At 40.1% G+C, this 16435-nt stretch overlaps 1 protein-coding gene across 1 annotated transcript in view; it reads left to right on the top strand.

Annotated features, from left to right (window-relative positions):
* LOC113073287 (uncharacterized) overlaps window positions 1–6427 on the top strand; it is an 81734-nt gene extending 75307 nt beyond the window's left edge. The window contains exons 2-4 of the mRNA XM_026246178.1: window positions 4563–4874; window positions 5070–5421; window positions 6160–6427. Of these exons, the coding sequence (XP_026101963.1) occupies window positions 4563–4874; window positions 5070–5421; window position 6160 (665 nt within the window). The 3' untranslated portion in view covers window positions 6161–6427. The remainder of the gene's footprint in view (window positions 1–4562; window positions 4875–5069; window positions 5422–6159) is intronic.
* The last annotated feature ends 10008 nt before the right edge of the window (window positions 6428–16435 follow it).

Here is a 16435-nt window from a genome sequence, read left to right as displayed (position 1 = left end):
ACCTGATGGGATATTAAATGAAATGATAAAACAGACAAGCAGTAAATTTCAATTGGCCATTCTAAAACTATTCAATGTGATTCTAAGTGTAGGTCACTTCCCTGACATCTGGAATCAAGGCTTGATCACACCAATCTTTAAAAACGGAGATAAATTTGATCCTAACAACTACAGAGGCATCTGTGTGAGCAGCAACCTGGGAAAGTTATTCTGTAGCATAATAAACGCTCGACTATTAGACTTCATCACCACACACAAGGTACTGAGTAGAAGTCAAATTGGATTTTTACCAAATTACCGCACATCTGACCACATCTATACATTACATACTCTAATTGAAAAACATGTCAACCAAGAAAAAGGTAAAATATATGCATGCTTTATTGACTTTAAAAAAGCTTTTGACTCAATTTGGCACCAAGGACTGTTTTACAAACTTATTGAAAGCGGCATAGGAGGTAAAACCTATGACCTTATCAAATCAATGTACACTGAAAGTAAATGTGGCGTAAAAATTGGCACCCAACGTACGAGGTATCTTTCCCAAGAGCGTGGTGTGAGACAGGGCTGCTGCTTAAGCCCAACATTATTTAACATCTACATCAATGAACTAGCAAGCAGTCTGGAGCGATCCGCAGCCCCTGGCCTCACACTACACAACTCACAGATCAAATGCCTGCTGTATGCAGACGATCTGGTTCTGCTGTCTCCCACTCAACATGGTCTACAGCAGAACCTGGACCTGCTAGAACAATACTGCCAGACCTGGGCCCTGACAGTCAACCTGAAGAAAACCAAAATCATGATCTTCCAGAAAAGATCCAGATCCCAGGGAACACAACACACATTTACATTAGGCACTAACCCGATAACACACACATCACACTACAACTACCTGGGTTTGAAAATCACATCCACAGGAAACTTTAATCATGCTGTGAATGAACTGAGAGATAAAGCACGCAGGGCCTTCTACGCCATAAAACGGCAATGTCCTATAGAAATCCCTATTAGAATTTGGCTGAAAATATTAGAATCAGTAATTGAGCCCATTGCACTCTATGGCAGTGAGGTGTGGGGTCCACTGACCAATCCAAATCAAGATTTCACCAAATGGGAAAAACATCCAATTGAGACCCTGCATGCAGAACTGTGTAAAAATATATTACACGTGCACCGGCACACAACAAATAACGCATGCAGGGCAGAATTAGGCAAATATCCTCTAATCGTAAAGATACAAATTAAATTCTGGAAACATCTGAAACTCAGTGACCCCCAATCATATCATTATAAAGCCCTTCAATACCAAGAGATGAGCAAAGAAAGCAGTCCCCTCCCTCAGCTGATCCAGAGCTTCAGTACTGATGCTCCACTAACATCTACTGATGCACTGAATCACGTCAGAATCAATCAGATTACTGCACAAATCAAACAGAACTACATCACTCACTGGCAAACCCAAACAGATCAACAGAGTAAAATGCGATGCTATCTGACTCTAAAGAGAGAGTACAGTATGGCAGAGTATCTGTACACAGTGTCAGATCAGAAACTGAGGAGCACACTGACCAGATACAGACTCAGCGGACACAAGCTGATGATAGAGACGGGCAGACACAGAAAAACATGGCTGCCAGCGGAGCAGAGACTGTGTTCACACTGTGATCTGAATCAGATGGAAACAGAACTGCACTTCCTAACAGAATGCCCCAAATACACGGACATACGGACACGGTTCTATGATAAAATACAGCAGATCCATCAGACATTTAAAACTCTTCCGAACCAGGAGAAACTGCCGTATCTGTTAGGAGAACACAAGAACTGCTGTGTGTTTGCTGCTCAGTATGTGTCTGCCTGTCATGATGTTAGAGAAAACACTCAACCTGCCCTGACCTGATGTTTCCAGCACATGTAGATTGTGTTACGCCATATTACTGTGTTGTATTACTTAGATGTATATTTTGCCTCTGTAAATCTAATACCATATTCTATTTTATTTTATTTCTAACTTATACATTCACATACACTAATTCACTTTGCACTACATGGTTAACACTTTTTATATATTTTATTATTACTATTATTCTTTTTCTTCCTGTAAATACATATGTGCACTATTTGTAAGCAGCCCAGCTGCAACTGCTTTGGCAATACAAATGTACAGTTTTTGTCATGCCAATAAAGCGCACCTAAATTGAAATTGAAATTGAGTGGATAACGCGAGGAGAAATAGAGCGAAACCTGTACTTACAGTACGTTGTGTCCAGCCCAGAGGTGAAAGGCATTCAAAGCAAACTAACTGTGCTATTGTGCCCAAGTTGATACCTGTGGAGAGAAAAGGAGAGAGAGTGGGTAACAAGAGGAGAGACTGAGGAAACCTGTACTCACGCCGCTGCCTGTGGAGAAAGAGAAAGCGAGTGAGCACCCAAGGAACGAACTGTGTGAACCAGTACTTACTGTGAGCTGCAATCAGCGAAGAGGTGAGAGCAAAACCAAGCCGAATTAACTGTGCCTTTGCGTCCCAGCCGTTGCCTGTGGAGGAAGAGAAGGAGAGTGAGCACCCCGAGAACGAACTGTGTGAACCAGTACTTACCGTGAGTTGTATTCAGCGAAGAGGAGGAAGAAGGAGGGCGCTACGGATACCTAAGACTCTGGCCGGGCCCCGAGTCCCACGCCCCGGATCCCCGTGGCCCCCTTGCTCCCTGACCTCTTCCCGGCCATAGCCCATCTGGAGGGCCGAGTCAGAGTTTAGTTTTAATTGCCCTTTCCCTATTCCCCAAGCTATTTTTAAATATTTAAATAAAGATTGTTTTATCACTTACTTGTTCTCGTGTTGTTTGGTCATTGGGTTGGCTTTGGGGACCTCCTCGAGGTGGAAGTTGAGAGGGGGTGTGGCTTGGTCAAAGCATAGCCAGCCCCTGGGTGTGACACTATCAAAAATTATCTGTTTATATCATAGACTGCTGGGGTCACAGTCAGCTGCTGTTTGCTGATTGGTTGGCAGTCCAAATGTCGGCAGATATATTTTAACAAAAATAATTTAAAATGTAAATTACATTTTAACATTTTTAGCATTATTGCACCATATATTTGATTCTTATTGGATTTCTGTGCTCCGGAGAGTATGTTTTAGAATGTTCAGTGGCGTCACCGAACTACCAGATTCAAACAGCTTTCGCGCGTTGGCTGCACTGAGCCAGAGACGGACCCGCTCAGCGCTTGTCATATATCACAATTAATATGCAATATGTGTAATATATGCAATATGTGTTTTCAACCACATAATGTTTATTTTAGGTTTCATACATTTGAATATACATAATAACTAGTAAAACAATACATTGGTAGTTTGTAAAATACACTGTCTATGGAAGCAGCAAAAACTATCTAATCAAATGTAATTTGCAGACGTGTTTTATTCATATATCAGACACACATAGCAGAACAATAAAGTTTACTCTATTCTTCGTCCAGTTCAACAGCCACTTTCATGTATTTCTGGAGAAACTGGGGAATTCAAGTGCTGTAAATTAAATCCGGCTGACAGGACTCTGAACTGCAGCGCTCATCTCGTTATAGATCAAGATAATTTATAGAGGTTTTTAAACGAAGAATCGGAATATCAGATAGTTGACATGGTAAGCAAGTTTGTGTATATATTTTCATAAAAAATGAAAAACTAAATAAAACGAATACCTATATATCTGTAAGTGGCTGCGGTGTGTCACGTGACAATCATGACGCGTCGCCATGGAAACAAGGGGTCAGTTAAAATATTTTTAATTTACGCGTGAAAGGATTGATTTAAAAATATATATATTTTCTAAGTAAACAACAATAGCTCAAGTTTAGTAAAAAAATTTTGAGACTATAAAAAATAATTCTGCATCTATTTTTAGGTGTGCCAGCTGCCACTGTGGGTGGCACAGGCACACCCTGGCACACCCGTGGCTACGCCACTGCTCTGAGATCACTTGTTTGTTCACATATACGAGCTGAACTGCTCTGAAAGTGCTTGCAGGGCTCAAATAAACTAGGTGTGAAAACACCCTTACACTCTGTTTGTGTAGAAATATAAATGCAATTTCATTGTCTGCAGTGGTATAGATGTAGATGGAGGTTTCCCGGGTAACAGCTGTACACAAAGCATCACTCCACTTATAAACACTGCTTCATCAGGCATTAATAGCAAGATGAAATGAAAATGACATCCATAATTTTCTGAAGACATTTGGTTTCCTTCAGAAATACAGTGATATAAAAACATCCACACCGACTTACTCCCAGTAACATCGTGCAGCAGAAGAACTCAGCTGATGACTGCCTAAAAGAGCTTCTCTCAACTTTTGAATGCCCTTTGCTGCTCCCAATGCTTTATCTGGTCCACTGTCAATCCCACAATGCCTTGCGTAAGCTTGAAAGTAGGAATGAAGTGAAATGCCTGCTCTTCTCCACTCACTCTGTGGTAATGGACAGACAGTGTTGCTGTGACAGTTACATCTGTTCAGTGTCATCACCAGCAGTTTAATCTGTTTCTGTTTGTGCTTGTTCTGCAGGTGTGTTTGGTGCTGATGAAGAAAGAGTGAAGGCAGTGAGGGAGGGAGATTCTGTCACTCTAAACCCTGATCTGACTCAAATACAGGGATTTACTGAGATACAGTGGTGGTTTAAAGATCAGCTTGTTGCTATTACTAATGGAAGGAATCGCAAATATTCTGAAAATGAGATATTCAGAGTCAGACTGAAGCTGAACCAGACTGGGTCTCTGACCATCACCAACATGAAGACCAAACACTCTGGACTCTATAAACTATGGATCGAACTCAACACTGGGCCCTTAACTTTGGATTTCACTGTCACTGTCAATGGTGAGGAGATCATTCCTGTGCTGCTATAAGAATTATGAGCCAAAGTTAACTGCATACTGTTGTACATGTAATATATATAATCTGCATGTGCTGTATGCTGTGACCACAAGCACAACTAATAAACAGTGAAACAGATTCTAGTGCCTGTAACAGGGTAAATGTGTTAATCTTTGTCTGTAAATCTGATTCTTGTAGAGTCTCCATCTGTTATTGATGCTGTTAAAGGAGAAATGAAGTTTGAATCGGTGAAGGAGGGAGCTCCGGTCACTCTTCAGACTGATGTTAAACAGCTACACGGAGATGAGCTGATAGTGTGGAGGTGTGGAGAAGAAGGAAAACTCATCGCTAAAGCTGATATGGAGGCTAAGAGCTCACCATTATATGATACTGATGGGAGATTGAGTGGAAGACTGGAGCTGGATCATGTGACTGGATCTCTGACCCTCACAAACACCAGAACCACAGACTCTGGACTCTGGACTCTATTATCTACAGATCAGCAGCAACCAACAGACCTTATACAAGAGATTCACTGTTACTGTCAGTGGTGAGTAACTCAAGCTTTCTGAGATAATGATTGTTCATCAGCTATGAACAGATGATATTACATCAATGGACTCATTATGAGAAATCAAACTTTCCTGTAAAACACACTTGAGTGTAAACTGATGCATACAGTAACTAAAAGAGCTCATGACTTCTTCCTCAAAGCAGACCTGTTACTAGCTGAAACAGCTTGTAGTAGTAGTAGTAGTAGCCCTTTATTGTCACTAGTCACAAGTACCAGCAAAATTAGCCATCAACCTGTCCATACATACACAACATACATACAATGGGGTAGACAGAACAGGAAGACAGGGAATTGAGGAAGCATAACAGCATAACATTGGGAAAGTGAGGAGAAAAAAACAGTTGTGAACTTCTGTAACTTTACCAAACAAATACATCAACACACAATCCTTTACATGTACACTGTTGAACAAGCAGATAATAGTATGAAAGAGTTGTTGTCTATGTAATTACAGATACAGAAATGATACATTTAGTAAAGTGCTTGCTAATTGCGATACACACCAAGGTCTACTGTACATAACATGTGCTTTCAATAACATGCATTGGTAATATCCTTTTAATTATACTTCAGTCTCACACTGACCCAGACACTTACATTACTGACAGAGATAAATATGAAACTATGATAAATACTGACGGTTAGGTTTTTTAACAGCAATTAATATAATTTTTAATGCACATTAATGACTAATGTCTCTGTTTATCCTCACAGAACCAGATCTGTCTCCAGGTGCTGTAGCAGCGATTGTTATTGGTGTTCTAGCTGCTGCGGCTGCTGGTGGTGTAGCTGGAGTGATTTACCATCGCCGCAAGAGTAAGTGTTAGAGCTGATACAGCAAGACAAACAACACTGAGCTTTATTGTGCTTCAGTAGACTTTGAATATATATATATAGTGTGATTTTTCACTCAACATCAACAGCAGAACTTAATCACTTGTTCTGCTTGTATCTGATGCAGTAATTAAGTTGGCTTGAGAAAGCCAACTTACTGAAATCCTATTTAAACTTAAGTTGGCTTGAGAAAGCAAACTTACTGAAATCCTATTTAAACTTCTTTTTCTTATTATTATTATTCTGACCCAAAATTTTAGCATGCATACACACTAGCATGTTTCTAGCATGATTAGCATGTGACTAGCATGCTGCTAGCATGATTAGAATGTTGCTTGCATGTCTCTAGTATGTTTCTAGCATAATTAGAATATTGCTAGCATGTCGCTAGCATGTTGATAACATGATTAGCATGTTGTTAACATGTTGCTATCATGTTGTTTGCATGATTAGCATGTCACTAGCATGTTTCTAGCATTATTACCAAGTTATTAACATGTAGCTAGCATGTTTCTATCATGATTAGCAGGTTAATAGCATGTTGCTAGCATATTTAACATGTTACTAGCATGCTCCTAGCATGTCAATAACATGTTTCTAGCATGATTAACATGTTACAAACATTTTACTAGCATGATTAGCAAGTGACTAGCATGTTGCTAGCATGATTATCAAGTTACTGACATGTTGCTATTATGTTTCTAACATGATTAGCATCTTACTAGCATGTTCCTAGCATGATTAACAAATGACTAGCATGTCGTTAACATGATTACCAAGTTACTAGCATGTAGCTAGCATGTTTGTAGCATGATTGGCAGGTGACTAACATGTCGCTAACATGTTTAATAAGTTGCTAGCATGTCGCTAACATGTTTCTAACATTATTAGTATGTTACTAGAATGATTAGCATGTTACTAGTATGATCAGCAAGTGACTAGCATGTCGCTAGCATGATTAGCATGTCGCTAGCAAGTTTCTAGCATGATTACCAAGTTAATAGCATGTAGCTAGCATGTTTCTAACATGATTAACAGGTTAATAACATGTTGCTAGCATATTAAGCATGTTCCTAGCATGATTAGCAAGTAACTAGCATGTCAATAACATGTTTCTAGCATGATTAGCATGTTACTAACATTTTACTAGCATGATTAACAAGTGACTAGCATTTCGCTAACATGATTACCAAGTTACTAACGTGTAGCTAGCATGTTTTTAGCATGATTGGCAGGTGACTAGCTTGTCGCTAGCATGTTTACTAAGTTGCTAACATGTTTTTAGCATTATTAGTATGTTTCTTGCATTATAAGTATGTTACTACCATGATTAGCATGTTATTAGCATGATCAGCAAGTGACTAGCATGTAGCTAGCATAATTAACAAGTTACTAGCATGTCAATAGCATGTTTTTAGCATTATTAGCATGTTGCTAGGATAGATAGATAGATCGATAGATAGAAAGAAAAAGAAAAAAGAAAGAAAAAGTCAGATGATACACTGAAAAAAAAACCTGTTGGATTAACATAAAAAAATATGTACATCGGTTGCACATAATAAAGTTAGGTATACGCAACATAATTTACACATGTTAAAGATACATGATTTTTGCTTGTTAAACGAACATGATTTTTATATGTTAAAAATACATAATTTGTTTGTTAAATAAACATGATTTATATATGTTCAAGACACATAATTTGTGCTTGTTAAACGGAAATTATTTTTATGTTAAAGATACATAATTTGTGCTTGTTAAACGAACATGATTTTTATGTTAAAGATACATAATTTGTGCTTGTTAAACGAAAATGATTTTTATATGTTAAAAATACATCATTTGTTTGTTAAATAAACTTGATTTATATATGTTCAAGATACATAATTTGTGCTTGTTAAACTAACATGACATTTTTATATTTTGCACTCATATATGCTGAGGTTTCAATAAATAAAACTAACCTGATTAAGTTTTAGAATACTATAAGCTGACTTTAATAAAAAAAAAATATTTTTTTTACATCAACTAGTTTTGAGTACATTGCTGTAAATCGCTGTATTCTTTTTTTAAAGTTACAATAAATTTTGTGCTATTAGAAGTAAGCTCTCTGTGTGGATATTTGAAGTTAAAAATAGCTTAGATTCCATGAACAAATGTCAATGAACAATGACAGCACATCAGTACTCATATCACTTTACTCATTTCATTTATTCATCACTTCAAGTAAAAGACAAGGCACAGTCAAACATGTCATGGAAAAGGTGAACAGTAATAACCATTCATACAGTAACTGCAACAAAACAAACATTAAGACAAATACACTGTCAAACAGGTGTAGAGGAAAAGGTGAACAATATCAAGTTGTCAAAAGCATACCTTGACATTTTTGTTTTCAATTTTAAAATCATAAGAAGTCAAATTCATGCATTTCTTTTAAGAGTACAACTCATTTTTATGTATGTGCTACAGAAGTAAACGAACAGAATCAAGTTATTAAAAAACAGAAGACTATCTTCTGCAGTACCTCAAATGTATTTTTTATTTCAGGTGGGTAGTTGAGATTTAAGGCATACATAAGACCAAAAAGCATTGCCATAGCTAACGCAAAGTTGTCCAAGCCTTGCAAGATGTTCTGGCCTTCCAGAACAATCCCGATGTCATCTGATCTGTCACGGAATTTGAGAATGTAGATTCCCACTGTGGTCTCCTCTGTGGATTTTTGGATGAAGGCTTCGTCATCATCCTGCAGAATGCACAGACAAAATGAGATTCGACAGAACACCGGGCACTGCTCTGGGAATATTCAAACAAATGAAATTTCAATCATTTAATAATGTAGATATCATGAAAAATGTGAACTTGTATATAATGAGAACCAGACAAGACCAAGAAAGACAGATGACTGATTACAGATTACTGTTAGACCTCAGTTCTAGGATTGTGGATGGTAGTCCTACAAGTTTAGATCAAAGATACCCAATTGTGCAGTGGTCAGCAACCTTACGGCAGGCAGATGGATAATTACAGAATACCAATAATAATGTACTGATGTGCTTTGTCGTGGTAGCATACAATAGCAGAGGGAGTCGAGACAAGAGTAATTAAAGCTACACTGTGTAATAGTTAAAGTAGATTTTTTTTTTTTTTTTGCCAAAAACACTTTGTTCTTTCAAAATTATATGTTCTCAATGTTTATACAATTCAAACAACTAATTAAGTATTCTCGTAAGTATATAAGTTGCCATTTGAAATACATACGAGTGAATTGTTCTAATGGCGGAAGCCATGTTGGGCCTCCATCTTGAAAATAAATCAGCCAAAGAGGGACATACCTGGAAATGCAAGCTTTGTGTGCATCTCTAATGGTAACATAATACACTGATGAATGAGCACGGCTTTTAAATGAACATTTATTTTAAAAACATTTATTTTACCAAATTTAATTTCCTAATGGCATAAACAGGCTTTACTCCCTTGAAACCTTAACTGGAATGTAACTATGTCACTGTGACTTCCCGAATAGGTGAACACATGCACACGCGCGCACACATCACTTGTGAAGTAAAATTGAAAATTGAGGATGCAGTGCATCGGGATTAGAGGTCGACCGATTTATCGGTTTTGCCGATTAATCGGCACCGATAGTTGATTGGTGGAACAGTCGGTTATCGGCAAAAATCCCTGCTGATAGTTTTCAGTGTTTCGTCCTCTGCTGGAACGGCTGAAAGTTTCCCGGGTTGGGTCTGTTGCTGCAGCGGCTGAGAAGGCTCTGTTTTCATTATACAGTGTGAGAGCGGCCTCTAGCGGCTGAAATCACTGACAGCACGTGCTGCTTGTTTAGACACCTAAACCGTCATAAACCGGAAAACCGGTATAATTTTGAGAAAAAAAAAAAAAACTGTTTATACATTTTTGGTCAAACCGCCCAGCACTAATTAGTTGTACATGTTCTCATATCCATATATTTTGTTCTGCTAATAATCTAAAGGGTTACTGGGTTTTACTTTTACACAATTCTTTTATAGTGTTCTGATTTTCACCTTCATTTCTAATTTTCACCTTTTTGAATATATATTCAAATTTAGAATATTAGTTGACAGCCCTAATGCTCATTCATGTTTATTTCGTGCTGTAACTGGTATTATTGAGGAAGAGAAGATCATGTGCTTCTCTTGAGCTGAGTATAGAAGCCAAATGTGGTGTCAGTGTATTTAGATATTGGGTGTTGTTTCTTGTTTGTACAGTGGGTGTCGCTCTAATGTTACCTGAGGTCAAAGTTATAAAGGAAGTATCAAACTGCCAAAGGGAGGGTGGGTTTGACCCGGAAGGGCAAAAGGTTTTGACCGCTGTGGCGCATAGGCGCTAGAAAACTGAATGTTGACAAGTCTGTGTGTATATGCACTGTTGGGAACGTTACTTTAAAAAAGTAATTAGTTATAGTTACTTACTACTTGTTCCAAAAAGTAACTGAGTTAGTAACTGAATTACTCTATAATAAAAGTAACTCGTTACCAGGGAAAGTAACTATTTGCGTTACTGTAAAAAAAAAAAAAAATTAGACTTTATTTAGACACAATTAGACACAAGTCAGTTGAAATGAGTAGAACAGACAGGTGTTTGTACATAACTTTCGATATTTATTGCACATAAACAAACAGCAAGAGTTTTATCCTGCACTTCAAGTATTATCTTTGTAAGAAAAGTGTTTTTGGCCACTAGCTTTGTAGATGCGTGTGTCACACATTACATGTACACATTACGTGCACGTTCTTGCCTTTGACCACAATGAATTTGAAGTAGTTCTTATATCTCCACTTTGAAAATGCCAACTTTTCATCGGATTGCTCCTGACTCGCCATTTCTGCTGCTGCTGCGAATCTCTGTGTAGCTGTTGCGTTCGTGCATGTGTGTGTGTGTGTGTTTGTCGCCGCTGGCGCTGCCGCGTGTGCCGGCATGTGTGTAAAAACACTGGCTCTGATTGGCTACCATGAAACATATGACTCTGCCTTTGCCAATCATAATCACTTATCTCGTTATTAACCCACCTGCTCACTCGCTGTTTGAGCCAGGGGTTCGTTCGGATTGCATAGTTTATTAAATCAATGCATAGTAACGCACCGCATTTAACGTTCAGTAACGCTAACGGCGTTGTAACGACGGGAAAAGTAATTAGTTAGATTACCCCATTACTGAAAAAATAACGTTGTTACCTAACGCCGCTCTTTTAAACGCCGTTATTCCAAACACTGTGTATATGTATACCTATATGATTTACCGTTGAAACTGGATAAATGGATATTTACCTCTGCACGGTAAAACAAATAAAAAAAGAATAATCAGCAACACAACAAAGCCTACATATTCTCAAGACCAAATCCGTAAGGTAACAGAACAACAAGGACACAGCGCGTCAGCCAGGCATACCCGGGCGAAACCACCCCAGCTGTCAGTATTAGACTGAGCGGCTACATTAGTCAAAACCTCGCTCATTTGGAACTAAGTTTGGAACCGTGACGTTACTGTGGGGGACGCAATGAGATGGCATGAGAGGATAAGTCGCTTTGTTTTCCTTGGGATTAAAATGACGCTGACGGATGCATTCAGTTGTTGGTGAAAGGACGCGCAGGAAGCTATGAGGCTAAAGCGGCTGTCGGGCAGCAGATCACTGGAGCATCTAAAGGCGCCCAACGCGAGAGGTATGTGTAGCGCTACACTTTTGGCCATTTAAGTTGTGTGCACACATAAAAAGGGGCATAAACCCAATGCATTGGTTGCCAAAAAAGGCGGATAATTATAACTTATCAGACTTTCACTGACTGTTACGGCGAACTTTGAGTGACTGACTCTTTATCATGGAGACGTGCGATGCAGCGTCGGACATTAGCGGGACTGGTGTGCTTAAAGTTACAGCTGGTAAATCCAGTAGTATGACTAGCGGTGCTCAAGCACCAGCTGGTAAATCTAGTAGTGTGACTAGCGGTGCTCAAGCACCGGCTGGTAAATCCAGTAGTGTGACTGGCGGTGCTCAAGCACCAGCTGGAAAACGGGTAGTGAAGCTCACTGCAAAGGCGCTTGCTGATAAACTGGACAGGTTCCAAAATGTTAGAAAGGCTAAGCTTAACAAAGCCAGTGTGTTAAGAAAATCAATGCAAGCTTTGATATCAAAGGGTGATAAAGAACAGATACTGAATGCTCTTGGAGAATTGATTGAGGTATGTGATGAATCAAAATGCATGCATGAATCTTTGTTGGGGTTATTGCCACATGAGGAAATTGAAAAACATGAAATATGGTTTAAAGCCAAAATGCTGTTTAATGATGAATGTATTGCTGATACAAAAAGGTGGGTTTCAAAAAATGAAGGTGATGACTTGGCAAGTGTTAATGTTGAAGGTAATGATGACGTGAATCCTAATGACAGCATTTCCCAGGTTGGTAGTAAATGCTCAAATCAAAGGAGTGTTAACAGTGGTAGATCAAGTACCACGTCCTCTGCACGGATTAAAGTGGAGGCAAATAGAGCTGCACTGGAAGCTCGTGTGTCAGCTTTAAAGGGGCAACATGCTTTAGAGGAACAGGAGCAGCAGCTGAGGAGGAAAAGAGAGCAGCTTGGGTTGGAAGCTGAACTGGCTGCATCCAATGCTATGCTGGCAGTATTACAGGCCACGGATCCGAAAGGTTCTTCTCAGGCATTGTCAAATGGTATGAATTCCTACCTACAAAAGGAAACTGTTAATGTTTTAAACCCTATGGCAAGGGAATAGCAGCCTGGAGCGGAGAAATTAAAACACCAAAATGACATGACAAATTTGTCATTTCCACCGCATAAACAACTATCAAAGGATGTGCGACGAAAGGAAACTGATCAATGGGTTGAAAGCAATGTGTTGGGAACAATGCATTATACCCAATACCAACCAACAACTGCTCAAACAAGGGACGTGGAATGAATGCAAAGACCAAAGATCTGTCAAGATCCACCTGGAGACATATTTAATATAATGCGCGGGCAAAATGAAATATCAGCCACTTTAGTGCATCAGCAGCGTTCATTGTCTCTGCCACCACGAGACATTCCCATCTTTGAAGGTGACCCTCTACAATACAGAACATTTATTAAGGCCTTTGAGCAAGGAGTGGAGGAAAAAACAGGAAATGCAGATTGTTTGTATTATTTGGAACAGTTTACAGGAGGACAACCAAAAGAACTGGTGCGTAGCTGCCAACATATGGACCCTGGGTGTGGCTATAAAGTGACAAAGGATCTTCTACAGGAGCACTTTGGCAATCAGTATAAAATTGCGACAGCCTATATTGAAAGGGCTTTGGCCTGGCGACCAATACAAGCTGAGGATGTAAAGGCACTTCAAGCCTATTCTTTATTTTTGCGTGGCTGCAGTAATGTGATGGAAGAGCTCCAATACATGCAGGAACTGGATATGCCTGTTAACATGAGAGCCATTATTGCAAAGCTGCCATTCAGAATGAGAGAGCAATGGAGGAACAGGGCTCATGACATAATGGAAAGAACTAACCATAGAGCTCATTTCGAGGATTTGGTTGCATTCATTGAGTATCGTGTTAGTATTCTTTCTGACCCCCTGTTTGGCAACATACAGGATTCACCACCCGATGTAGCTGGTATGAAGACTCTCACCAGGGGTAAATTCCAGCCTAGGAATAGAGTAATATTGTTGCCACCACAGTAACATCTAGGCATTCGTCGGAGGGAGAAAAGGAGCAAATATCGCCTACAGGGAAGGAAAAGAAAGCTGGATGCCTTTGCTGTGCTCGTAGTCACCTGTTGGAAGAGTGTAAACAGTTCAGTGGAAAGAAGCACAAGGAAAAGATTTATTTTTTGAGGGAAAAGGGAGTTTGCTTTGCATGTTTGGGTCATGGACACATGAGCAGGAATTGCGACAGGCGCTTGACATGCAAAGTTTGTGGCCAAACTCATCCCACCGTGCTGCATATTAAAAGACAAACTACAGCTATGGTACAGTTGGAGGGGCCATATAATAACCAGCCAACTTCGCAGGAAACATGTGGACATACAGGGGCCGGTAAGGACCAGTGCGTTCTGTCCATTCTCCCGGTAAAGGTGAAATCTGCAAAGGGAAATTGCATCATAAACACCTATGCTTTTCTGGATCCTGGAAGTTCAGCCACGTTCTGTACGGAAGATCTAATGCAGAAGCTGAATATTACAGGCAGAAGAACTAATTTCTTATTGCGCACCATGGGGCAAGAAACTGTTGTTCCAGCCTTCTCGTTGACTGGTTTGGAGGTATCTGATCTGGACAGCAATGACTTCTATATGCTCCCGGAGGTTCTCACGCAAAAGAAAATGCCAGTTACTTTGGATAACAGGGCAACGCCTGAAGACCTGGCTAGCTGGCCGTACTTGTCAAAGGTACACATCCCAAGCATAAAAGCAAACGTTGATCTCTTAATTGGAACCAATGCTCCCAAGGTATTAGAACCTTGGGAGGTCGTCAACAGCTGCGGGAATGGCCCGTATGCTGTTAGGATGGTGCTGGGATGGGTCGTTAGTGGTCCGCTGAATGGTAACAGTGGGACATGGGAGGAGGGGTTTCCCGCTGCTATGGTGAACAGGATATCTGTGGGCAAGTTGGTAGAGATGCTGACCATTCAATACAATCACGATTTCAACGAAAAGGGTATGGAAAAGAAGGAAATGTCCAGAGAAGATCGTAAGTTTCTTGAAATTGCGGAGCACTCAGCGATATTTCAAGATGGAAAATTTTGTTTGAAATTGCCTTTCAGGAACAAGGAAGTCTATCTCCCCAATAATTTTGCAGTGGCTAAGCAGAGGATTGAGGGTTTGAAGAAAAGATTCCTTAAAGATAAACACTTGCATCAGGAGTACACAGGTTATATGAACAATCTCATTGGTAAGAACTATGCGGAGCAAGTTACCTAAGCAGCAACAGCATTGTGAGAGCGGGAAAGTGTGGTATATTCCTCACCATGGTGTCTACCATTCGGGAAAAGGTTCCCTTCGTGTAGTGTTCGACTGTGGAGCCACTTGTAAAGGGGTTTCGCTAAATAGTGAGCTCTTGCAGGGTCCTAACCTTACTAGCTCGCTGCTAGGAGTTCTAACTCGCTTTAGACGGGAACCCGTGGCTTTCATGGGTGATATTCAAGCCATGTTCCACCAGGTGAGGGTTGCAGATGGAGACAGAGACTTTCTGCGCTTTCTCTGGTGGCCAGATGGAGATATCAGTAAGGATTTTGTGGAGTTTAGGATGACGGTGCACCTGTTTGGTGCTGTTTTGTCCCCCAGTTGCGCAAGTTAAGCACTGAGAAGAACTGCTGATGATAATAAGTTTTCAGCTGAAGTTCTTCAATGTGTTAAGCACAATTTTTATGTGGATGACTGCTTGAAGAGCTCAGCCACAGATGATAAAGCTATCCAGATGGTAAGAGATCTAATTGCTTTGTGTCGAAAGGGAGGCTTCATCTTAGAGAAATGGATAAGCAACAGTCGCATCGTCTTGCAAGCCATAGCAGAAGATCAGAGGGCTAAAGACCTTAAGGAGCTGGATCTAAACCAAGACACACTTCCAGTAGAAAGAGCTTTGGGTCTACAATGGTGCGTGGAGACTGACTCTTTCAGGTTCAAATTGGAGATAAAACAACAGCCTCGAACCAGACGGGGTATGTTGTCAGTTAACAGCTCAGTGTACGATCCGCTTGGGTTACTGGCACCTGTCACTTTGCTTGTTAAACTGATGCAGCAAGAACTCTGTCGGAGACATTGTTCATGGGATGATGCTCTGCCACCGGACATCTTGCACAAATGGGAAAGGTGGTTGAAAGACCTGGAGCTGCTGACTACATTTAAGGTGGATAGGTGCATTAAGCCAGGGTATTTTGGAGAAGTTAAGCATGCGCAACTACATCACTTTGCCGATGCCAGTGAGGATGGATATGGGACGGTAACCTACCTCCGGATGTTAAATCATGAAAATATCATCCAGGTCACATTTCTGCTTGGTAAAGCCAGTGTGACACCTCTCAAGGTTGTAACTATTCCCCGACTGGAATTGACAGCGGCTGTCCTTGCTGTCAGAGTGGACTCAATGTTAGAGGATGAATTGGATTTCCATTTGGAGGAGTCAATATTCTG

Source organism: Carassius auratus, unplaced genomic scaffold (assembly GCF_003368295.1).
Source record: "Carassius auratus strain Wakin unplaced genomic scaffold, ASM336829v1 scaf_tig00011742, whole genome shotgun sequence".
In the NCBI taxonomy this organism is placed as follows: domain Eukaryota; kingdom Metazoa; phylum Chordata; class Actinopteri; order Cypriniformes; family Cyprinidae; genus Carassius; species Carassius auratus.
The sequence above is the reverse complement of the archived record's forward strand: the minus strand, read 5'-3'. Positions and strand labels throughout refer to the sequence as shown.